The 27,995-nt window shown below is 34.7% G+C and overlaps 1 protein-coding gene across 3 annotated transcripts in view; it reads right to left on the reverse strand.

Annotated features, from left to right (window-relative positions):
- Positions 1-27,995, reverse strand: part of LOC106624217 (uncharacterized) — a 64,910-nt gene that overhangs the window by 15,609 nt on the left and 21,306 nt on the right. For all 3 annotated transcript variants that reach the window (XM_070107850.1, XM_070107851.1, XM_070107849.1), the window contains exon 3: positions 14,641-17,327. In XM_070107850.1, the coding sequence (XP_069963951.1) occupies positions 14,641-17,327 (2,687 nt within the window). The remainder of the gene's footprint in view (positions 1-14,640; positions 17,328-27,995) is intronic.

The following is a 27,995-nucleotide window of genomic DNA, read 5'->3' on the forward strand; positions in this document are numbered from 1 at the left end:
ATATTACTACTTTTTGTTTCGTGTCCGTGGTATTTATATTTAAGATAACATATTCATTCATATGAGATATATGTGATATAAATTAAACCAAGGAACAGAATTTATATATTGGGCATATGAGGAAAACATCAACCAGAGATAGGCCAATTACATTGATTCCACAGGCTGCTGGAATAACAAAAATATGTGAGCGGGGGAAATTTGTGAACTGATTTTCCACATTTTCGCTTTAGTATATCAAATATTATACGTGCACTCATTTTGCTAAGATATCTTACATCAACATTGACTGATATACCAGGTGTACCGGTGTGAAAATGAAATATTAATTTTGAATGGGAGAGTAAAAAAAAAATTATTCAAAGTATTGACCATTGACAAATGGCAATCGGAAGGTGTCAAGTCTGGTGAATATGGCGGGTGGGGTAGCAGCTCCAAGCCCAGTACTTTGATTGTACGCTGAACCGATTTTGCTTTGTGTGCAGGAGCAATGTCGTGTAATAAAATTACTTTGCCGTGTCTTCTGGTTCATTCTGGTCGTTTTTCGATCAATGCATGGTTAAAATTGATTACTTGTTGTCTGTAGCGATTAGTATTACCAGTTTCACCAAGTTTTAGAAGCTCATGATATACCACACTCTTTTGATCCCACCAAACACAGAGCATTGCCTTCTTACCGAATCGATCTGTTTTTGCAGTCGAAATTGATGGTTGTCCCGGACTAACCCATGTATTTCTCGGTTCAGGATTTTTAAAATAAATAGATTTTTCATCGCCAGTGACAATTCGATGGAAAACTGATTTTCTTTTGTGCCTTTGAAGCAAAATTTCACAAGTATTTTTTCCGGTTTTCCATTTGTCTTTCATTCAATTCATGTCGCCTCTATTTTCCACACTTTCGTATTTTTCCTATAGCTTTCAAACGGTCCAAAATTGTTTATTGAGCAACATTCAACATAGCTTTCATTTGCTATATCATCTTCATACAATATTGCTTGCAGTTCGGCGTCGTCAAACTTTATTGGTGGTTTTCAAAATCATTATCCCTGAACCTTTGAAACCAGCTTTTGCATGTTTCTTCTGATAGAGCATGATCACCATATGCCTCGACAAGCATTCGATGCGACTCTGCAGCACTTTCCTTCAAATGGAAACATAAAATGAATGCTTTTCGCAAATCATCACTTTCCGGTACAAAACTTTACATTTCCAACACAATGAAAAATTATGATGTTGCTTGTTCAATGACTGTAAGGTTACTAAATATGTTTAAGAGATGTCATGCCAACTAAACAGAAAAAAATTAAGGCTCGTTCACAACAAATGTCCCCTACCAACACATTTGTATCTTAACGCTCACTTCATACCGGTACACCATATATATATGGCGTAAGGCCAACCGGAAGTTTGAAATTTTTATATTAGGTTTATGGGAGCTACGCATAGTACTGGCCTAATTATATAAATTTTTGGCATTATAACATATCATTACGAGAAAAATACGGTCTCTATTTTTTTTATGATCCTTCACAGATTAATCAATTTATAAGGTATAAAGTCAACCGGATGTTTGAAAATCTTCATATAAAGTATACCTACGTGGCTAAGGAAAGTATTCACTCGATTCTACACATTTATGATACAAGGGTATGATGTTATCATAAAACGATTCTCTCCGAATCGGGAAATATATATTAGCCGATATTTTCGGTAAAAAGTCAGTCTTGGACACTGGGGTCTATATATTCGGTACCATATATGGTACATCTATACATTCGGTACCTGAGTGCTAAAAAAGTTTTGGTTAGATTTCGACAATTTTTAGACGTGAAATAACTGTATTTGTAAAATTTTTAATACCGATAAGGTCATTAACTTTCGATTTATATACTGTAAAATGAAAGAATCAGATTGAATTAAAACAACACACCACTCACAAGACAACACTGGCACACCCCACACCTGGAAACAGTGGAACACCCACACAACACATACAAATGTATTACACTACTGGAAGCAGCCGCATTCACACACACACAGTAGGATCACTACACAGCTCAACATACAAAACATCTGTCCTCGAGGCGGACAGCCCCTTCTCTCAGCGACGTTTGAGCAACAAGCAACGGAATTTCTTTTGGCGCGCGAGTCACTTCGTTTTCTTCCATCGATTTTTTATATAAATTTACACCGTCTCCACTGGTAGGCGACCAGGGAGGGAGTGCATTGAAATAATCTTTTTTATAATTATTCAAAAATAAATAATTTGTGTGAACTTTTTGAAAAAACAATAACCATTAATTTCGGATATTAATTTAATTTCAGTGTATCATAAGATCGTTGTCATGTCATAATGTAATACCCCAATAGTGGTTGAAATTAGTCGAACAGTTACTGAAATATAGGATTTCACCTAAATGTGGGCGGTGCCACTCTCATTATCTAAATTCAACGCCGGCCTAAGATACCCTTTTTTATCATGTACGATCTGAAATTTAAAACTTCTAACGGAAAAAGGCGACCCTGTCGGGGGAAGTGCTGATATAGCTTTAGTGGTTTGTGATACATTTAAATTATTAGCGGTCGGGGCCAGGACCATTTTTTAAACACTTTCAAACCACAAATGTCACTTTGTACTGCAATTTGCTGTACCAAATTATAGTTTTGTATTTTAATTTGCGGTGACATTTTATAGGTTCTTCATTAACAGAGTTTCGTGGTCGTGGTAGTGGTCCGATTCATTACGTGTACCCAGGTTTACCAAGTTTAGATATATATATATATATATATATATAAAATTAAATGAACAAAATTACTAAACTCTAAAGCAACATGTCGAGAGTATAATACTGTTGCGTTAGAATATGCATGCGTTATTCGAAGAAATCGAATGGATTAAAATCAAAATTTGGATCTTATTGACTAATATATAATATTAAATAATATTGCGAAAAAATTCATCAATCATTATTACACGAACTACTGAATGGATTAGAAATCAATTTTGTTGTTTTATTAAGTTATATTATAGGTCATAGACGCTCTTAGTTTTATTGTTATATTTTACTTCGCATCAGCTAAAATTATATTAAAACAAGTAAGGAAGCGCTAAGTTCGGATGTAACCGAACATTTTATACTCTCGCAAAGTCAAATGGTATACTCGTGTTAGATTTATTTGTGGATATAGGCACTGGGTTCCACATATTCAGAGCCTAGAGGCTTGAACAGTTTTGGTTCAATTTAGACAATTTTTGGTCACAAGTTGGCATACTTTATATGTGTTATGCACGCAAAGTATTATGACGATATAATCATGATTGCTTGATTTGCATACTGGAAAATGAAAAAATCAGATGAAATTTAAAATGGTGTGATATGCGAAATAGGCGTGGTTGTAATCCGATTTCGCCCATTTCCGTACTATAACATAGAAATATGAACAGAATATTATGTATCGAATTTGGTTGAAATCGGTTAAGCAGATCCCAAGATATGGGTTTTCACCTAAAAGTGGGCGGTGCCACGCCCACTTTCTAATTTTGAACGTTATTCCTATAAAATCGCCTAATATCATCCCAGAGATAAAATTTAATGTCTCTGGCTTATTTAGTGCTTGATTTATTGCGCTTTTAGTAGTTTTTAACTGTACCGTTATATGGGGAGTGGGGTTGTCAGCCGATTTCACCTATTTTCACACCGTCGATAGAGGTGCTAAACGCATTTGCTCCAAGTGAATTTTGTTATTATAGCTTCAGTGGTATAGGAAATATGCACATTAAACTTATTAGGGGGCGAGTCCACGCCTACTTGAAAAAAATTTATATTACATATGCCCCTCCCTAATGTGATTCTGTATACCAAATAAGAGTCTTGTATCTTGTTGTGGATCTTAGTTATGGCAATTTATTTGTTTTTGATTATTGGCGTTTTGTGGGCGTGGCAGTGCTCCGATTATGCCCATCTGCAATACCAACCGTCTTACGGTACCAAGAAACATGTGTACCAAGTTTCATAAAGATATCTAAATTTTTACTCATGTTACGGCTAGCACAGACGGACGGACAGACAGTCACCCGGATTTCAACTCGTTTCTTCATCCTGATCATTTATATATATATAACCCGTTATCTAACTCGATTAGTTTTAGGTTATACAAACAACCATTAGGCGAACAAAACTATTATACTCTGTAGCAACAAGTTGCGAGAGTATAAACATATTCAAATGTGATATACATATGTATGTATGTATAAACTCAACCGAAGATGCTAAATTTAATGTATTGAGATGATATGAAAAACGAAAACAAGAAGATGGAAATTCAATTTAAAAGGAAGGTATGAGATTTCCACCAAATCCTTACATACTCAGCCCTAAATGATTAATAGTAATTATTAACAAGTAAGGAAGCGCTAAGTTCGGATGTAACCGAACATTTTATACTCTCGCAAAGTCAAATGGTATACTCGTTTGAGATTTCTTTGTGGATTGACTAATATTTTCGGTAGACGGTCAACTATAGGCACTGGGGTCCACATATTTAGTACTTAGGGGTTTGAACAGTTTTGGTTCGATTTAGACAATTTTTGGCCGCAAGGTGGCATACTTTAATTGCATTATTCACGCAAAGTTTTACCCCGATATAATCATTGTTACCTGATTTGCATAGTGGAAAGTGAAAGAATCAGATGGAATTTAAAATGGTGTTATATGGGAAATAGGCGTGGTTGAAGTCCGATTTTGCCCATTTTCGCACTATGACATAGAAACATGAAAAGAATGTTATGCACCGAATTTGGTTGAAATCGGGTAAGCAGATCTCAAGATATGTGTTTTCACCTAAAAGTGGGCTGTGCCACGCCCACTGACTAATTTTGAACGCGGTTCCTATAAAGCCAATTTATACCATCTCAGAGATAAAATTTAATGTCTCTGGCGTGTTTAGTGCTTGATTTATCGCGCTTTTAGTAGTTTTTAACAGTACCGTTATATGGGGAGTGGGCGGGATTGTCACCCAATTCACGCTGTTAATACAGGTGCTCAAAACATTTGCTTCTAGTGAATTTTGTTATTATAGCATTAGCGGTTTAGGAGATATGCACATTAAACCTATTAGAGGCGGGACCACGCTCACTTTTTAAAAAAAAGTTTTAACTGCAGATGCCCCTCCCTAATGTGATCCTCTGTACCAAATAACAGTCTTGTATCTTATTGCGGAGCTTAGTTATGGCAATTTATTTGTTTTTGATTAATGGCGTTTTGTGGGCGTGGCAGTGGTCCGATTACGCCCATCTGCAATACCAACCGTCTCACGGTACCAAGAAACATGTGTACCAAGTTTCATAAAGATATCTCAATTTTTACTCAAGTTAGAGCTTGCACGGACGGACGGATGGACGGACAGACAGTCACCCGGATTTCAACTCGTCTCTTCATCCTGATCATTTATATATATATAACCCTATATCTAACTCGATTAGTTTTGGGTGATACAAACAACCGTTAGGTGAACAAAACTATTATACTCTGTAGCAACAGGTTGCGAGAGTATAATTATATATAACTTCATATCTATCTTGATTAGTTTTAGGTAATACAAACAACTGTTAGGTGAACAAAACTATTATCATAGATAAAATGATCCGAAACTCCTCTCTTTGCCTTCTGAGGGAGCTCATGAATTTTCAGTGCTGCCAATAAAAATCACGAGTTCATAAGCTACTGAACAGATGACAAGCAAAACAATGAACTACCACTAAGAATCCCGCAGAAATAAATTGCGAAATCAGTGGGTAATTTGTGAGATCAGATTTTTTGGTGACTTTTACGTATATTTTTAGTCTTTATTTAAAGAGATTTAATATAGTTTTGTTTTTAAAAAAGAGCGGTTATTTTGTCGCAGAGTATTGTTTTGCTTAGCAGGACCAACTGTCAACGTATATACATATTTTGGTTAGATTTCCCAGCAAATGTTATGTAAACTTTGACTTCCGAATAAATTATCTAAAGGTATTTATTTATAGGGTGTATAAAAAGAAATAAGGTTCATGTTTAGGTTATTTAAAACTTGTAAGTGTTTTGAAATATTAAATTATTTTGTTAAATTAAGTTTTAAACGATAATTTTGAAAATCTTTTGTGATTAAAATATACATGTACATATCTTTGGACGTCATATAGGATATCTAGCTTGTTAAACTAATTTTAAGTATGCATATTTTTCTGGAAAATGGAAACCGAAAAATACCCAAGAAATACATTAAAAAATCTCAAAACTTATTTCTTTCCTTAGTGGCACCACTGTCAAATGTTATAAAAAATGTGGACGTTGACAGCGCTCTCTCAAATCAAAGAGTTTCGGATCAATTTTATCCATGCTATTATATTCTGTATCAACATGAAGTTTGAAGTCAACTGGAAAGTGGGAAATCACAATAGAGGGCGTATTGGAAGAAGAGAAATTGGGCTTGTTGCATTAACTTTTGACATTGCTAAGGTATACTCGAACATACATACAATTTTATATATAAACAAATAAATAACTAAAATAAAGCCGTCATATTCGTCATAAGGTTTGTTAGAATAACGAAAAATATCTTATGTGTGTTAGTATTTGGCAGTTGTGGTAATTCGTTGATCAAATTCATATATATTCGGCACTACATTATAGTATATCCAATTTTATACGCTCAGTTAATTTGGTTAAGATATCTTACATATTGATCGATATTATTTATATTAAGTGTATGTGGGCTAAGAGAGTATTGATCCGATTCAACCCATTATTATCAGAAAAGAACTCTTCCGAATATCCATACGGCACTTTCCGTAAAAAGTTCGCAATAGGAACTGGGGTCCACATATGCGGTATTTGGAGGCTTAAAGAATTGTAGTCCGATTTTAACAAGTCATCAGTGGGCAACCCTTCTGCGCACTATTCGTGCATAGTTTTGGTTCTGATATATTCATTGGCGCTTGTTTGGATGTAGTGCGATTTTCACACCGTGACATTGTTCGAGTAGCTTCTGAGATATGTAATTTTACTTAAATGTGGGCGGTGTCATTTTGACACGGTTTCTTTAAAGCCCTCTCGTACTATTTCGAATGTGACCCATTTATTAATTGATTTATCGCACTTTTATAAGTTTCAACACAATCATTATATGGGGTGTGGACGACGATCTAATCTGATTTCAAGAAAAATAAATAAATGTATGCTTTGAAACTGTCGTGTTATATATTTCGCTAACTCACTACTAATAGTCTTTTATTCAGTGAGCATTTTAATTATAGACCTGGTGCAAGTAGATATTTTGTATATGTATTATGTTTCGGCATGTAATTGTAATTACCCTTAATAAATATGGCAATATAAGGAAAATAGAATGTTATATATCAAATTTGCGTTGGATCGTACTTAAAACTGGGCGGTGCCAGGCCCATTGTCCATTTTGTAAACCCGCTGTACAATAATGTAATTGCAGTACAGTTAAATTTAATGATTCTGACATTTAGTACTTTTCAATAGGTATGACCTTCATGTGGAATGGGGTCCTATCAGATTTCACCCATATTCACAAAGTGAGGTCAATGTAGTTTTGTTAGTTTTAGAGATACGTTTTACTGAACGATATTAGAGGGCGGAGTCATGCCGACTTTTTTTAATTTAAACCGCATTGGCTCCTATTAACTATGACCCTCTCACTTTATTTTTTTCAGAATGGCGGCAGATGACCAATCTGCAATACTAACATCCTTAGAGTGCTAAGTCTTAACAAGATAATTAAATTTCAATTACTTAATTTACTCAAGATATCGCATGCACATACAAACGGACGAACAGGCAGACTTCAGAATCCAATTCGCCAATATGACGCTATATTTAACTCAAATATCGAGCATATACATATATATCATTATTTAAGTAAAAGAAGTTGATGTCGTTCTAAATTATACCAACATGTACTAAACGGCTCACTAAATTTTTATTCGAGTTATCACTTACATAGACATTTATCTCCATTAGTTGTAGGTGTTAATAACAACAGGGAGATTTTACAAATTCATATGTTTACTAAATATTGTAGATCTTGTATTAAGTGAATGTAAAAGGTGATTCATTCCGAGGTTTCCTACTTTTCAAACTTCAAATTTAACGGTTATAATGTCGCAATAACAGTCGCTATTGACGGTTACGTTCCCACCAGCATCATTTATGAAGAAATTTGGACCGATGATCCCACCGTCCCACAAACCACAACAAGCCCTTATTTTTTCTGTATGAAATGGCAGCTCTTGATTCTCTTCAGCTTGCTCTTCGTTCCAAATGCGCCAATTTTGCTTGTTTCCATACCCATTGAGCCAGAAATGGGACTCATCGCTGAACAAAATTTGGTTCGAAAACGTCGGATCTTCTTGTAACTTTGCAAGAGCCCATAGAGCGAAGCGATGTCGCCTGGGAAGCTCGAGCGACTTCAGTTCTTGCACAAGCTGTATTTTGTACGTTTTCAATTTAAGATCTCAAAGTAAAATGCGCCGATTCGTTTCATACGTCAGTCCGAGTTGCTGCGAAAGGCGCCGAATCGACTCTACACAGTCATCGTGTACACTCTTAGCTACGGCCGTTATATTATATTCTCTTTACTGCGTGCTGGACGTAATCTATTCGGTCCAATTTTAACAATAATGAATGCTGGGTCTCAAGATGGGTGATGATGTTGCGAATAGTACGCTCAGTAGGCCGATTATGTTGACCATAAGTTGAGAGAAGTGCGCGAAACCCATTCTTTACAGAACGTGAATTTTCGTAATAAAATTGAACAATTTGTAAACGTTGGTGAGGCGTAAGATTTGCCATGATGAAATGCCAAACAAGATTGAACAAAAAAAACATGACAGCTCAAAAAAAGGCGTTTGAAAAAAATACCTCTACTTGGATCACCCGTTACAAATAATATTATTTGATCTATCAAAAATTGTAAACTGCTGCGGAGTTTCAAGTTGACATTCAGCTAGTTTAAGTGAAAGAGCGTGCAATTAAATGCTTACTTACGAGTATGTATGTCTGTATATACGCATTTGCACTGGTAGGTAAAAACAAAAAAAAACGTTTACTTCGGCTGCCCCGAAGCTATGATACACTTCACAGGTGCATTTTTTATATCAATGTCATTATGTTTGAGACTACGTTCAAGTCGAATTAAGGTTACTTAATAAGAAAAAAAGATCTTTATTTTGAGTTTGATTGATCAGTTTGTATGGTAGCTTTATTCCAGTAGCTTGATATCGGCGGTTTCGACAAATGAGCAGCTTCTTGTAGAGAAAAGGGCACAAGGACTATACAGACGGACAGACGGGCATGGCTTAATCAACTGAGCAAGTTCCTGTCTCTGATTAGAGACGTGAAGGTTCCTTTGCAAACGAAAAAGTTTTCCATACAGTTCCGAAAATTGACAGCTTCTTGAAGAAAAAAGTTCGTGTTCAAAATTTGAGATAAAAATCTCAAAAACTGAGAGACTATAAACATAGACATAGCTAAATGGGTGTTACAAACTTCGTGGCAAACTTAATACACCCTGTTAATGGTATAAAAATACTAGAAAAAATCTATGGCGCCATCGAAAGGTGTTTCAGTTCTAGTCAAATTTATTCTCAACAAGGTACAAAGAACAATCAGAGTATCTCGAGCTGTTCTCGTTTTGAATATTTTATTACCCACCAAACAATTAAAGGTACTCGTATAACAAATGCCGAGGTCATATCTATTAAACACCTTAGTGTGTATTTTAATGAGAAAGTTGAAATTATACTCGTACAGCTCGGAGCTTAGAATGTCTGAAAATCGCGGTTGATTACGTCTACCAAATTAACTTTACTGATATTATATACTTAAAAGACAAGAGACGGGACGTAATTTATATTATTTGACTTCCTAAAAACGGTTTATTTATTTAATTTAATTTTAGTAATTATTACCCCTGGCGATCAGTTGGAATTGGTGGAAGATTACTTGTTTTTATTAAACGGTATTTGCTTTTTATGGAGATTAAAAGTTGGAAATTGTTTTATTTGACAATCCAAATAGACTTATTTAAGAAATGGGTATCTTATAGTTGACCACTTAACTTTCACTATACGCAGCGTGGGACCTTCAGTACTTGGGCAGGATTGCGTTTACTAAGTATATTAAAATATACTTGTAAGAAAAATTCCAAAAGCATAGAATATTTTAACTACTCTATCAATAAATGTGAAATGTTATTGTGTTTTTTTTTTCAGACAAAAAGAAGATCGTTATTGATTTAAAAATTATTATATAAATATATATATTATTGGATGTTACATATTTTTTTACAAAAAACTGTCTCCTCTGTTGCAGTTGTTGATATTATCAACCCATTCCGCTGCACGCTTTTAAAAGAATTGTATATAAAAACAATTTTACACATTACTGACCCACAAACTGCTTGCGGATTTTATTATTTTTTTGGAACCTCTAGTCTTAATTTGCTTCTCTCTCTTCATATTTTGAAGCCTGAATATTAAGTTGGGCACTACTCGAATGCAAACACTCAGCTACAATGCGAGTAACCGGTTTGGCAGTATTTTTTTGAGGAATAAGGTGACAAAGGCAAAGTGAGAACTCTTTGTGAAGAAAAGAAAAGAGAAACGATGTGTTTTTTTTTGGTTCAGATAAACAAGTTGCAGCTTGGCTTCACATATACACTCAAAATAAAACTCGTTAATTTGTGGGAGTTATGTCGACCTCGGGGTTAGGGGGAAAGTCTTAATGGAAATGTGAATAAACAAGTTCAAAATAAAAAGAAAGCTGGAGCTTTGCAGGTTAAAAAATAGAGAAGTGCTTACCGTCTGCAACTAAAATAGGCAATGCATATATACAAGTTTATTGGGTATTAGTAGAGTCTCAAGAGAAGAACTACATCAGAAGTAATTCATTCTGCGTAGAGGTAGTAGAGGAAAAGCTGGTCAATAAAGCCTACATAACCACTGCAATGAGTGGTTTACTACTAGATACTAAGATAAATTTATTTATTTAGCAAAATTTTGTTTATTAAGACTAGCTATAGTCTAACTAGTAATATTATATATATATATGTATATAAGTATGTATAGCTACGATCTGATCTCTGAAAAATGTTCTGCTTCTACGAGATATTATGGTTTTTACCCAGGTAACCAGCGGCAAAACCTCAGGGCCATTCGTATATTAATTTTATTTTGTATTTCATGCTTTGTGTTTTCTCTTTCTATTCTGTTTTTAAATTCGCTTTCATTTCTGCGTTTATACTTTGCATATAAATAATATACGAGTACATTTATACAAGTGTACGTTTGTCTATAATGTATTATATTCAGCGTTGTTTTCATTTGACTTAATTACTCCTAATAAGTACAACCCATACGATGAATATGAAAGCCAGTTAAAGGCCCACAGACACATTTACTTGCATATTTATATGTGTACCTAAGTATAACAAATATGACTAATGCGAATCGTATCTTTACAAAAGAAAAAGCTTTCTTGCACAATTATTACCACAACTATGAATCCGCGTTGCTTAGGTAAATCAACAGAAATTCGAACAATCGAAAAGTGAAAGATTTGCAAAGTACATAAATTACGAAAACTAGACATTTATGCAACAGCCACCTAAAGCACCAGAGCTTAATATCAAGCTATTATAATATAGTGAGAGGTAAATACGTATAAACTTTTTTAATATCTTGTTGAGTTAATTTTCTTTAAAATCCAGTAAAATACACTTAACCCTTTAACATATTTGGCAAACCATTTACGTAGTGATTACATTGTAATTGGCAATTTTATGTGAAATTTGAATTTATCGAATTGAATCTACAGCTGCAATCTTTTACAATTTCTTAAAAAAGTGAAAGTAATCAATCATAACTTTTTGTAACAATTATATTTTAAACAGATTGTGTTGGATTTCGTAGCAGTAGCCACCTTGAATTAGGATCATTTTTATAACGAAATTCACATATTTGTATAACATTTACCATAAATAAACTGAGTCTATAACACATATTAGCTTTCCGTCAAAACGTTGTTACTTTACATGGACTAGATTTAAGGTTCTGCTAAAAGGCGAAAATCGTAGACGATAATATTTTCTAAACTTCAGATAAGTTCCAAAGGTAAGAAATACGTTTGAATGTATCTGGCGGACCTCACCGATCACAGTTTAAAAATTATATGGATGAGAATATGTTAAGAAATTTACCTTTTTGTTTTACATCATCAACATCTTGAATCTATGTCACACCAAACAAAATCCTAATTTTATGGCAAAGAAAAAATAGAATAGAATAGTTATGGCAATTTGAAAGTTGTCGTTTAATGGCGTTTTGTAGGCGTGGCAATGGTCCGATTGCGTCTATTTACAATATCAACCATCCTTGGGTGCCCAGAAATACGGGTACTCAGTTTCATCAAGATATCTCAATTTGTACTCAAGCTATGGCTTGCACGGACAGACGGACTGGCAGCATTACTCAAATTTTCAACAGATATCGTAAAATGAGCATAAGGAAATGAAAAACAATGACGTCTATTTAAAATAGTTATGTTTAGTAGAATTGAATTGATTTGTACATTCGTCGTGAAATTACTAAATTTCTGCACGTTAGCTGAGATTTTCAAGTTGATTAATTTCAAAGAATCTTAAAATTTATTTACTGACTAACAATTTATAAAAATGCCGCATTAAAGCACAATTATTCCAAATCTATTCTTAAAAAAATATTTCACAACAAAAAAGTGTGAAAGTAAATATTACTTAAAAATTCGTAAAGTGAGTAAAGAGCAAAGATTTTTTTGAAGATCAATTTCGATGAATTATACAGTTATAAATATTCGTAAATAAACAAAAATAAAGTTCACATGGTTTCTTTAAAGATATTCAATGAAGTCAAACTCTAAATTTCGCAAATGTAGGGGTTTATATGTAGTATTCAATATTCTCCGCGAAGTTCAATTTGGTATTCTGTTGTTGAATAGCAGCTGTACCCATGCAATTATAAATGCATAATAGATGGATGTAATTTCCTTCAAGTCGTCTTTTAACTAAAAAATTTTATATAATCTTCTTTCATGGCAAACATGCACTGGGATTATCTTATTTTCTTAACTTAATTACTTTCTCAGTTAGTATACTAGACGGTCGAGTATCAATAAACTTATTATATGGGATTTCGATCAAAAGCTTAGTTACCGAAAATTTTTTATTCTAAATTATTTTTAAAATAATAAAATTGTGTCATATACTTGTTTAAAGATATATGTATGTATGCGTGAAAGTATTAAAGTATTGACTGAACCTATTGTGCATTGAGCGATTAAAACAATACATAAGTATATGTATACAAATTTGGCGATGTACATACATATGTATCCAACTTGCAAGGGAAATTACTTCAGGTGTTGGAAAAATTTTATATTAAAGGAAGTATTGATCCGATACAACCCATTTTTGACCCAAAGATATACTATTATCGAGAGTTTCATTTATTTATTTTATTATGTGAATTTCAATTATATATTTTACACATTAAAAAGCTATATTAACGAAATTCACTGAAAACAAATGCTTTAAGCACTTCTATCGACATTGTGAAAATAGATGAAATCGGGAGGCAGGTCCGTTCACTCACCATATAACAGTGCTGTTAAAAACTACTAAAAGCGCGATAAATCAATCACTAAATACGCCAGAAACTTTAAATTTTATCTCTGGGCTGGTATGAGATGACTTTATAGGAAGCATGTTCAAAAGTCGACAGTGGGCGTGGCACCGCCCACTTTTATGTGAAAACCCGTTGGGATCTGCTTAACCGATTTCAACCAAAAACGGTACATAACATTCTTCTCATATTCTATTTGCGAAACTACACAAGCCCAAGTATGTTTTAAGCTGGGTATTGAACAGATCGGCCAATTTGCCAACAACAGGAAATCGCTACACACTTATTGTACATATGTATTTTCAGATAAGATTTTATTTATTTAACAATGCGGTTGGCAAAGTCTTGATGTAGCTCCGGTTATATCTTACCAAATACACAATGAGTCTTTTTATATATTTTGCCACAGAGAAAGTGAAAGTGTGTGCTGATGTGGTTAAGAGGGCAAGCAACCACCGCAACCATTATCGGCGCATGAGCACGGCCTCATATGACCTTTTCCCACTTATCACACACACTCATATTTCCACAGGGGTCACGGAAACAATAAGTACATGTTTATATGTATAAACTGTTACTGTTTGGCATATAAACTCACCTAAAATTTATCGAAATCGGTAATTATATACATATATGGATATTTTTATACACTATAAGTATATCCGATACATGTACATCAGTATGTGAAAATCTTAATAAAGATAAGTGGACGGACAAAGTGAAACCAAATTTTATAATATTGGCCCAAAATAATAATCGTCGTCCTTTCGGCGGACTTTGCAACGTACAAACATATTTTGAAATTTTGTATAATTACGTTAAAGTACTAAGAACTTGAACCTTGATAAGGTAAAAATACACTATCCTTATTTGATATACAAAGATATGTATGTAAAAGTATATGTACATATACTAACCTTCTTATGATCGGAAGCGGTAGAGTGAACCGTCCATCGCTGACCATAGGCGGAGAACTACCTGGCATAGGAACCGTTGATATCACAGGCGGTAGAAGAGTTGTGCCTGGTGGTGGTGGCACAGGTCCTACTATTGTGGGAGGTGGAAGGGGTGTCGTCGCACAACGATTCAACGGTAGCGCACTATAAGGTGGTGGAAAATGTCTATGCAATAAATTCGGCAACATTGGACGTAATAGTGCAGACATTGCCGCTGGCATTCTTGTTGACGATGAACCTAATGTATGATGAACACCATACTGTAAGTGCGAAGTCGTAATACCCGGAATGGGTGCAGAGCCTGGAGGTATAGAATGTCGATCTTGTGGACGGCGCTGGTGTCCCGATATGTGAAATTGGTGCGGATGCGGTTGCGGATAAGAGGTGGACAATTGCTGATTTAGATGGCGACGTACACGTCTGTCGCGCCGTCTTTGTACGCGAGACAAAATCGGCGAGACGGGAACCCGATCAAGTCGCATTTGCATGGATATTATTTCATCAGTCTGGCATTCGGTTGAGGTAAAAGATCGCGATTGTTCCGAAGCGTTGGGCGACATACACGTAGTTTGTCGGGAGACACCACTAACCTGAGATGGTAATAGGATTGGTGATCCGGATATGGCCAGAGGAATAGGCATGCTTTTGTTTGAATGCTGGCCATTCGTTTGTTCACTCTGAGATTGAGCACTTATGCTAATTATATTGATGCTGTCGGAAGCATTTACTATTTTCATTTCGTTGCCATAACAATCTCTTTGGCCGGAACTAATACTCAAAATATTATTATTATCCACCCTATTCTCTACTTTGCAGATTATATTAGGTAATCCACTCACTTCACTAACACTGCACACTTTATTGAGTGAAGTTGCACTCTTTTCACAGGCACTCTCGTTGTTAACTGGGTAAACACTGTAATAATTACAATTGACCACACTAATGCGATTGTCTTTGACAGGACTTTTCTGTAGTACACCAACCATAACATTTACGGACGCAGTGTCTACGTTGACGATGTTATTATTTATACAGTTATTAGTTGAACTATGAATATGTGTATAGTTTTTGTTAGTTGCGCAATTGCTGTTGTTGTTTTTATCACTGCTTTCTGAATTCACTTGTATTGTCAAGCTCGGCTGAGTGCTAACAGCCGATTTGTCCAGCTCTGTGATTCTTACGCTATTATTGTTCCTTTTATCATTTTCAATCGCACCAACAATAACGACATCATTTTGAATTTCTTCATTTTCCACACTATCGAAGCAATTACTGCTATTATTAACATGCTTCGTTTCATGCAATAGATTGCTGTACCGATCGTCACTGCTAAAGCTACTACTTCTCGGACGGTCATCACTGGTCAGACAACCTGTGGTAGCACATTCGGAGCTGCTTAGAAAAATGCTACTCGTGTTGCTGGTGGGCAATACTTTGAAAATATTTGCTTGCTGCACTTGCAACTCCGATGTGGAAGAGCAAAACAACGCGTTCGTCGCCGCGGGTATGCTGAATCGCATGTTGTTCGGCGTGTCAACGATATCAGCGGTCGCAATGGTATTGACGTTCAAAAGTTCACAATCATGTCCGTTATTTAAATCACTGCCTTCACTACTTGCATCACTTTGACTGCGGCTGAGGCAATGTTGCGAACTTTGAACACTTTTACAACCTTCACCAGCATCCGTATGTCTGGCTGCTAGCGCACTTTCACTCGCTCGAAATTCAGCATACAAACGCTCAAGCTCTGCTAGACATTTATTCGGTGTAAGTGCATCTAACGGTGATATATTCCCGGAACTTGACCGTGTCACCCGTTTAACTTTTGTTCGTACACCCCTTAGTGTTTTTTTCCATAAAAGTGAATATGAAGGCAAACGCGAACGACGCGCAATTAAACGTCTGTAAGAAGAGCCCAACGCAAACTGAGTGATCGCTTGGCCATCAGGCACCGGTGGAATAGCATGGAATTCGTTGTGGTCGCTTTTCAAATGAGCGCAGTTCACTCTCTCAGCTGTTGTAGCTTTGTCGTTCCAAGACGCAGCAAATAAGTTGGCACTTCCATTAGCTCTATCAGCGTTCATTCGTCTTTCATTGTTTGTGCAACCATCATCCATCGATTCTGTGTTGAGTCGGATATCATAATTATTGCTATTGCTGTTCTGATTGTTTACGATAGCAGTGCGTAAACGTGAGTCTGGGAGAGAGTTTTTAATACTATATGTATAGAAAACAGGTTGATTGACCTCCTCTCCCTTGTGGGATATTGTTTTTACTCTTTCCATTTCTTTTGTGGACTTATCCGTATTATCTTCGAATCTTGTAGCTATTGCCTGAGTCATTGCAATTAATTGGGAACTGTTAGGGAGTCGTTCTCCCAATATGTCATCATCATTCTCTTTTTTATTATTATTGTTAATTGTATTGTACTCTTCGGTTTGTTTAGATCGGTTACTCGCTGACCGCGTTTTTCGAAAATACATGATTTCTTCCGCTCGTTGCTCGTTATCGTTGTCGTGTGATGAAAAAACGATATTATCACTATTATTTGCCAATTGCTCGGGCGATTCATTGCCAGCATTTGCAGCCGTTGGAGGTAGCAATCTTCCAAGTCCTAAGTCAAGTTGACTCGATAGATGAACGGGACACTAAAGTAAAAAAATATAAATGATGGTATTAACTAATAACAAATAAAGGAAAATTTTTAACTGGTTCTCAAACCCCTATAGGTGCATTTAGACACATATAAAACTATTTTTATTGAAAGACCTGTAGTATACATGTATATTTTCGTGCACTTATAAGTGAATGTATTTATTATTACTTATATAAGTATATGCATAAGTTTGTAGGTACGTATATATGTAACTATATATTTATATATATGGTATATGCCATTTACTTGTTCACCGTCGTAAATGATGATTGAGTAAATCGTTAATACTTTTATAGGCAAAGAAAAAATTTCACTTATGAAACCACTACGGTGAGAGATGATAACCATTTATGGCCAATTCAGAGAGAACTTTCGCATCGCTTTGCGTCAGACATTTGATTCGAGTTCGATGTACGCTTTTGTATGAGTACGTTTACATAAAAAGTTTGCGATGCGAAGCCAAGCACAATGTTGGGCAACTCTTTTTTTTTTACGCTTTGCCAAGCAACGGTCACGATTTTTATTAGAGAGAAACACTGAGAGCAAACCGTTTATTGTGTTATACCCTTTGTTATTTCAGTATGAACTGTCACGTAAAACAAGGAAAATTGTATGTGAATGGGCCTTTAGTTCAGATGATTTCAATCAGTAATCGGCAGTCCATAGTTCGTGGGCACTTTCTGAGAGAGCTTTGAGTATTCGTGTGTTTCACACAGACTTGCTACAGTTATTATCAAGGATAAAGGGATGCCCAACTTATTTCAGTGTAAAGCGCCTTAAAATTAGCGATTTTTTTTATAACTTTTTGCATTGTAGCCAGATCAGTCAATATAAAAATTGTTGGGCATTTAAATTAAAGTATCCAACATTTATTGAGATTCATAATTATTATTTATATCCGTTTAATACATAGAGAAACCATTTAAATCCTTTTTTGTGATTTTTGATGTATTAAAACAACTGATTTTTGAATATTCAATACTTAATCAAATCAATTAATGAATGCTTTTTATAATTTTCCATTGAAAATTAATACCACTAAGCATGACATCACAAAAATTTCATTGCATACATTTCAATTTCGCGTTTTCTGTAATATTCATTGTTTTTTAATTTTTGTTAGTGATCTTCAACAAGGGCATCAAATCTCTCTGTTCACATATTTTTTTGGTAGAATTTCAATCTGGCCGTTCCTCCTTTTTCAATTGCTAAACATCAGACCTCCTGAACTTTGACAGTTGCGTGAGTTCAGGAGGTTTTTCAATTAAAAAAAACCTTCATTAATTGAGAGCATATTATACATTTATTATTTTGATTAAGTATTGAATATTCAAAAATCAGTGGTTTAAATAAATCACAAAATCAGAAAAAAGGAATTATATAGTTTCTCCATGTGTTAAACGGATGTACAAGTATATAATAATTTTTAATCGCTACATTTAATAAATGGTGGGCGTTTTAATTTAAATGCCCAAAAATTATTATTTTGTCCGATCTGTCTACAAAGGAGAATGTTATAAAAAACGCTAGTTTTTTTTATCCCTGGTTGTACATCTCTTTATATCTGCTACGCATCGAGCAAGATGTGCGCGGAAAGTGCACGTCTATTCCCCATATTCCCCATATTACACTATTTTAAATTCCATCTGATTCTTTCACTTTCCACTATACAAATCAAGCAACAATGATTGTATCGGGGTAAAACTTTGCGTGAATAATGAGTTTAAAGTATGCCACCTTGTAACTAAAAATTGTCTTAATCGAACCAAAACTGTTCAAGCAACTAGGTACTGAATATGTGGACCCCAGTACCTATAGTAGACTTTTTACCAAAAATATCGGTCAATGTGTATGATATATAATTGAAATTCATATAATATAATAAATAAATGAAACTCTCGATAATAATATGTCTTCGTGCGAAAAATGGGTTGAATCTGATCAATACTTCCATTAATATACAATTTGGCAACACCTGACGTAGTTTCCCTTGCAAGTTGGAGAGTATAAAATGTTGGGTTACACCCGAACTTAAAACTACCTTACTTGTTTTCACTTAGTTATGGAAATTTATTTGTTTTTGATTAATGGCGTTTTGTGGGCGTGGCAGTGGTCCGATTATGCCCATCTGCAATACTAACCGTCTTACGGTACCAAAAAGCATGTGTACTAAGTTTCATAAAGGTATCTCAATTTTTACTCAAGTTACCAGATGGACAGACAGTCACCCGGATTTCAACTCGTGTCTTCATTCTGATTATTTATATGAATATAACTCTATATCTAACTCGATTAGTTTTAGGTGATACAAACAACCGTTATGTGAACAAAACTCGTATACTCTTTAGCAACACGTTGCAAGAATATAATAAAAGTGGGCATCGTCACGGCCCCTAATAGGTTTAATGGGCATATCACCTAAACCGCTTAAACTTCAATAACAAAATTCACTGAGAACAAATGTTTTTAGCACCTCTATCAACAGTGTGAAAATGGAATCGGGTGGCAACCCCGTCCACTCCCCGTATAACGGTACGGTTAAAAACTACTTAAAGCGCCATGAATCAAGCACTAAACACGCCATATATAACATTCTTCTCATAATTCTATGTTATAGTGCAAAAAATCGGAATACAACCACACCTATTTCCCATATAACACCATTTTAAATATCATCTAACTCTTTCACTTTCCACTATGCAAATCAAGTAGCAATGATTGTATCGGGGTAAAATTTTGCGTGAATAATGCGTTTAAAGTATGACACCTTGTGACCAAAAATCGTCTAAATCGAACCAAAACTGTTCAAGCCCCTAAGTACTAAATATGTGGACCCCAGTGCCTATAGTTGACCTTCTACCGAAAATATCAGTCAATCCACAAAGAAATCTCAAACGAGTATACCATTTGACTTTGCGAGAGTATAAAATGTTCGGTTACATCCGAACTTAGCCCTTCCTTACTTGTTTCAATTGCTAAACGTCAGACCTCCTGAATTTTGACAGTTTGGAGGTTCGATAATTTCAAGAAATTATGACATTGAATGGCCTCCAAGAAGTTATGATTTAACACCATGAGACTTATTCTTGTGGTTATTTGAAGTCATTGATCTTTAGCTATTAACCAGACCCTTTTCAAGCTTTAGAAGTCAATATTGAACGTGCTATTCATGACATACGACTTGATTTAGTGGAAAAAGTACTCGCAATTTTTTTTTTTTATCCTTAACAATTAGTGAGTGTTTTTTTTAAATCATATCACTCTTATTGGAAAATCCTTTATTTATAGAATTTTCCCCGTTTACGACCTTGCGATGTGAAAACTACAAATTAGTACTTAAAAATATATGATTTAACATTTGCGCCTTCTTTATTCATTAACATTCTTTGGTTTCACTGTTCTGTGTTGCCGACTTGTATGACCAATTCACATAGAACTTTTGCTTCGCTTTACGTCAAGTAAAATGTTGAGCAACTCTCATCTTTTTACGCTTTGCGAAGCAACCATCTCCATTTTTACAAGATAGAAACACTGAAAGCAAAGCGTTCATTTTGACATACCTTCTGTTTTCTGCGCTTCGTTGTTTTAGAATGAACTGTCACGTAAAGCGAGAAAAGTTGTATGTGAATGGGCCTTTAGAATCCGCCAATTAAAATAGGCAATTTGACGCAGTTAGCTTCAAAAATGCAGTTTTCAAAAAATACAGAGAGAATAAAAATAAGTACATATACACTGGTTGCTAAAACTAAAGAACTTAAATTATATAGAGGAAGTATTTTGTTTTATTTTATTTTCATATAAATGAGTGGATAATAAAAAATGTGGTATCTTAATAAATTATACTAAAGTCAAAAGTCAATACTTACATATAATGAGTGGATAATAAAATATGTGGTATCTTATTAAATTATACTATTGTCAAAAGTCAATATATCTAAGACAAATCACTATATACTTCATACTCGCGCTGAGAGAAGATATGCAGCGCGTTCCAAAAAATTTTTTTTTTTTATTAACATACATATGTTCAATTGCAATCACTGACTCGTATAATTAGGTCAGTTTTTTTTCGAGCTTTTTTTCTTTGTGGTAATATATCTCTTAATACTATACAGCTAGCATCAAACGCAGCAGTACTGTAATCAAACATCTAAGTTCACACACATTTCAAAAACATCAACCGTGATTGGCGATCCATGATTGGATTCTGCAAGAAGAGAATGATCCGAAACATGGGAGCAGATTCTGTCCTCAATGAAAACAAGAAAATCATATTGTTCAGATTGACCATCACAGTCACCAGTACAATAGAGAATGTTTGGGCTTTAACGAAAGCCAATATCAAGCAAACATTTTTTTTTTTTTTTCAATAATAACCCAACGATTACCCTCCTCCCGCCCAACCGACGCGAGGGGCGCACTCCGCATACGTGCGGAATTAGCCGAGTCAGAAAAGGCAAGACAGTTTTTTAAGTGTTGAGATCTAAAACTGCTCAGCTACAGAAACAAAAATTTCAACAGCTAAGATTTATAGTTACAATATAATAAATTGTTACATTTTCATTCATTAAGAGAAAACAATAAAGTCTTTTTAATTTTGAAAAGTGAGTCAGATAAGTCAAATGTGCTGGAATGAGAATTAAAACCATGACATTTACGGCGAAATGGCTCGTTTAGTTCAAAATTTGATCAACAAGATTTTAACAGCAAAGGTCTAAACAGCCTCGAAACGCGAATCGGGATATTAAATTTAATTTCAGACAGGAGAAAAGAACTGCAAACTGTTCCATTCAAGATTTTCACTAAGAATATTATGCCAAGCATTTCCCTACGACTAGAAAGTGTAGGTAGATTAATATGTTTTAAACGACTAGTGTATGGAGGTAGACTTACCCTAGAATCCCATCGGAAATGCGCTAAGGCGAAAAGTAAAAATTGTTTTTGAACAGACTCTAACCAGAGAACTTAAAACAATTGTTCTAAGTTCTCTGCTCTAACTTGTCATAATGGATTTGGTAGTTAGGGCAGAGAACTTAAATGAACGAGAAGGTGCAGGTTCGACAGCGAACAATTTGTAGGAATTTATCAAGGAGTTCACCACACATGCACGAGAAACAAATAACATTTCTCGCTTTTATAACAGCGGTGAATCTGTAAACATACGCTCTCTTAACATAACCAAACGGCGAATATTGAAGAGAATATAATGTGTATGCCAAACTGGGAATATTGATATGCTATTTGAAACATATTCCCTTTTATTCAACTATTATTTATTATTATTTTTAAGATATTTTATGTTCATTCATTTTTACTTTATTGTGAGTTATTAATAAAAATATTAGAAATTAAATAGAATTGTGTTTTGCCGTAGGCATTTCACATTCATGCTTCAATTTTTCTTTTCAAATGCATGTGGAAAAGTAATTATGTACGTATTATGTCGTTTGCACATTTGTATGTATATATGTACACTCAATTCTTCATGTGAAATCTTTGTTGACACATTTTTTGCTTTTATGTCAAAGAGTCTATCTGTCGAAGGACTGACGCGACGACAAAGCGTCACAACATTGTGTTATTGGTAGAAAATCCGAGATGTGCCGAAAAATAAACGAACGCTCTACAAATCATTGTAGGTATGTATGTATTTATATGAACATGCATACTTATTGACGAAGATTTTTGCGAGCCACGGAAAAGTATTATATTTTAGAATTGTGAAATATTTTAAATTGACAAAAGCTTTGTTGTCACTTTTGTCATTGATTTCTGTGTTTTCTGTGTTTGCAGGGTTGTCACTTTTCCCTTCTAGAGGGAACATCAGAAAGATGTTCAATTTATGATTTCTAGCTTTTGCCATCGTCGCGAAAAGACGCTTGTTGGCAAACGCATGCTCAGGGAGATGTGTAAGTCGTTTGCTTTTATGAATGAAACGACTTAAGTAGCTTATTGATTGTGCGCCAGCGTTCATGAATGAAAATGTTGTTAGTGTGTGATTTACTACAAATTAAGGATTTGTCAATTTGGCTGCCATATTGATTTCTGGTGGTAATGCTATTTGAGACAATTGTTGTTTTTGTACAACAATGTTTGTATGCAAAACACAATTCTGTACTTTTATGACTCCATAATGGTGTCAAGCCCTTGAATTATTTTAAAAAATATATCAAAATATGTTTAAATTATTATTAATAACTCAGAAGAAAGTAAAAATGAAATAACATAAAATAATTTAAAAATAATAATAAATAATAGTTCAATAAAAGGGAATATGTTTCAAATAGCATATCAATATTCCCAGTTTGGCATACACATTATATTGTCTTCAATATTCGCCGTTTGGTTATGTTAAGAGACAGATTCACCGCTGTTATAAAAGCGGGAAATGTTATTTGTTTCTCGTGCATGTGAGGTGAACTCCTTGATAAAATCCTACAAATTGTTCGCTGTCGAACCTGTACCTTCTCGTTGTTTTAAGTTCTCTGGTTGAAGTGTATGACTTAAAAAGCTTCACGTCGTCAGCGTAAAATAAAATTTTTGAGAATTCAATTACTGAAGAGATATCGTTAATAAATAATAAGAACAGAATCGGGCCAAGATGACTACCTTGCGGAACACCTGAAGAAACATTAATTGTATCTGAAGGTGTATCTTCAAATATCACTCGTTGTGTTCTATTATAATGATAGGAATTGAAGAAATCTTGGCTGAAAGCCTAGTAGATCAAGTTTATGTATGAGAATCGAGAGGTTTACTTTATCGAAAGCTTTACTAAAGTCTGTGTATACCTATAACATCCGTATGCTTATGTTCCCTAAAACCCAATGATACATGGTTTACAAATTCAAGCAAGTTTGTTAGAGTCGATCTCCCTTTACGAAATCCATGCCGCGATAAGGAAATTACGGAGAAATCGAAAAGGTTATATGGTCAGTGATGATAGCTTCAAAAAGTTTAGGTATAACTGATAGTTTTGCGATACCTCTATAGTTTTCAATGCTGGATCTAAATTTTATCTCTATTTCATCGCAGACGGAAATTTGGAAATCCTGCGTTTGGAGTTGACGAAATCATAAAACGATGTTGGATTACATATTCAGATACCCAGCTGTGCTAAAAGTTGTCTCAAAACCTACATATGGTAGGGTGTACGCAACTATTAAATTTCAAGGTCAAAGGTCACAAAAATCGGTTTTTTGAGCTTTTTTTGTAAATATCTCATTTCCTATGGGTTTTTTGCTATTGGTATTTATTATCAATATTGTAGAATACAAAATTCTCTACAAATTTTGTTTAAAAATTTTTTTCATACGGTGAACCGTTTTTGAGATAGAGGGCTTAGAGCGCGCGGTCACAGCATCACTTCAGGTCAACCGGTGCCTCCGATCAAAAACGCGCCATATATAGTTGATGAACTATCGATAAATCAATGATTATAAATATTTGTCAATTTTTATTAACTATTATATTATATTTTATCATTTTCTTGATGCCTTAAATCTTTATCTATTCAATAATACTGATCACCGTTTCCTAAATTAAACAAGTAAGGAAGGGCTAAGTTCGGATGTAACCGAACATTTTATACTCTCGCAAAGTCAAATAGTATACTCGTTTGAGATTTCTTTGTGGATTGGCTGATATTTTCGGTAGAAGGTCAACTATAGGCACTGGGGTCCACATATTTAGTACTTAGGGGCTTAAACAGTTTTGGTTCGATTTAGACAATTTTTGGCCACAAGGTGGCATACTTTAATCGCATTATTCACGCAAAGTTTTATCCCGATACAGTCATTGTTGCCTGATTTGCATAGTGGAAAGTGAGAGAATCAGATGGAATTTAAAATGGTGTTATATGGAAAGTAGGCGTGGTTGTAGTCCGATTTCGCCCATTTTTGCACTGTGACATAGAAACATGAAAAGAACGTTATGCACCGAATTTGGTTGAAATCGGTTAAGCAGATCTCAAGATATGGGTTTTCACCTAACAGTGGGCTGTGCCACGCCCACTGTCTAATTTTGAACGCGGTTCCTATAAAGTCATCTCATACCATCCCAGAGATAAAATTTAATGACTCTGGCGTGTTTAGTGCTTGATTTATCGCGCTTTTAGTAGTTTTTAACAGTACCGTTATATGGGGAGTGGGCGGAGTTGCCACCCGATTTCAACTACTTTCACACCGTCAATAGAAGTGCTAAAAATATTAGCTTCCAGTGAATTTTGTTATTATAGCATTAGCGGTTTAGGAGATATGCACATTAAACCTATTAGAGGCGGGACCACGCCCACTTTTTAAAAAAAAAATTTAACTGCAGAAGCCCCTCCCTAATGTGATCCTGTGTACCAAATAACAGTCTTGTATCTTATTTCGGAGCTTAGTTATGGCAAGTTATTTGTTTTTGATTAATGGCGTTTTGTGGGCGTGGCAGTGGTCCGATTACGCCCATCTGCAATACCAACCGTCTCACGGTACCATGAAACATGTCTACCAAGTTTCATAAAGATATCTCAATTTTTACTCAAGTTAGAGCTTGCACGAACGGACGGACAGACGGACAGACGGACAGACGGACGGACGGACAGACAGTCACCCGGATTTCATCTCGTCTCTTCATCCTGATCATTTATATATATATAACCCTATATCTAACTCGATTAGTTTTAGGTGATACAAACAACCGTTAGGTGAACAAAACTATTATACTCTGTAGCAACAGGTTGCGAGAGTATAAAAATAATGAAGGGAAAACTTAAATCTTACTATAATTATATTCCCATTAACACTAATGACATTTTAATTAGAAAATAATTAAGTGCATCTTCTTTAAAATCTGTAAATTTGTAAATAATAGGACAAGATATTGATTTACTCATCATTTTAATTGGGCGTACACTGTCTTACGAACAAGAAATTTTCTTTAAAAAAGTTGGGAAAGGCAATGTAAAAACGGAGATATACTCGACTAAAAGTTTTGATAATTATCCTCATTCCAAAACACATATTTTATTTCTGCACGCTTTAAGTGGATGTGACACAACTTCTGCGCTTTTTTAAAAAGGAAAAAAAAACATTTTTAAAAGTTTTTGAGAAACTGACCAATTTGGTTGAACCAGCTGCAGCATTTGAGGAAGAAAATTGTTCGGCCCAGAGATTATTAGAGAGTGGAACTCACAACCTTATGGGCAGTCTATAATGCTCCGAAATCTGTGAAAAGTCTCGATCATCTTCGTTATATGCATTACGTCAAGTCTACAAAACTTAATAAACCTGTGCAGCATTCAAATATTCCACCAACAAGTGCAGCTGCTCATCAACATTTCGAACGTGTATATTAGTTCAAATTTGGTTAGGGCATGATTTGAAACCCCAGGTATGGGATTGGGCAATGCGAAACGATTTTCTGGAGCCTATCATGACAATTTTACCACCTGCTCCAGAACATTTGCTAAATACAATTTTTTGCAACTGCAAGAGTGGTTGTGGTTCGCGATGCGGATGCAGGAAAGCGGGCTTGCAATGCTCTTTAGCTTGTGGCCAATGTAATGGGCAAGCTTGTCTCAATGCTATAAATTGTAGTCTTTGTACCCTTTATTCCATTTTTTTACTTTTAATAAAAATAAATGTATTGAATGATATTTTTTAATATATTTTTTATATTTTTTTTTATCATGTAAGAAGTTATTAATATTAATAAGGTTTAAATTCAAATATAATTCCTATATTTTCATTAACAATTCTGCAATTTCATGGGCAGGTAAGTGCTGTTAAATAAATTAATACTGAATAAAAAGTGGATAGGTTAGGAAAAAAGTATAAAATATAATATAATAGTTAATAAAAATTGACAAATATTTATAATCATTGATTTATCGATAGTTCATCAACTATATATGGCGCGTTTTTGATCGGAGGCACCGGTTGACCTGAAGTGATGCTGTGACCGCGCGCTCTAAGCCCTCTATCTCGAAAACGGTTCACCGTATGAAAAAAATTTTTAAACAAAATTTGTAGAGAATTTTGTATTCTACATAATTGATAATAAATACCAATAGCAAAAAACCCATAGGAAATGAGATATTTTCAAAAAAAGCGCAAAAAACCGATTTTTGTGACCTTTGACCTTGAAATTTAATAGTTGCGAACACCCTACCATATGTAGGTTTTGAGACAACTTTTAGGGTGTCAATATACAAGTATTTACAGACTTACAGCTGAGTATCTGAATTCCGAGGTGAACTTACTATAATGACTGGACTAATAGGCCAAGATGTTGTAGAAAGTTCTGTATTTAACTTTTTAAAAATAGCTTTTGCAAAGTTGAACCGAGTACGGAAGCACGAAGTTTGATAATTATTATCGCGTACATTGCTCATGATTTCGACAGATATTTCGAAATGATACGAATCCTCTGGTAGAACAAGAGTATTACTCTGAATAACGGAACACTTTGAAGAGGTATCAACGTATACTAAATCTAAGCATTTACCAAATTTATTCGGAATCAAATTAATTTGGTTCAGACCCAACTCGGACATTTTTTCGAAAAACTCATGAAAACAAGACCGATTGCAAATCGGTAAGATATAGTCAACGAAAGCTTTCCACGAAGCACACAGTATATTGAAATCTCCTAATACGATTATTGAATCGGCATT

This window comes from Bactrocera oleae, chromosome 4 (assembly GCF_042242935.1).
Source record: "Bactrocera oleae isolate idBacOlea1 chromosome 4, idBacOlea1, whole genome shotgun sequence".
NCBI classification, from domain to species: domain Eukaryota; kingdom Metazoa; phylum Arthropoda; class Insecta; order Diptera; family Tephritidae; genus Bactrocera; species Bactrocera oleae.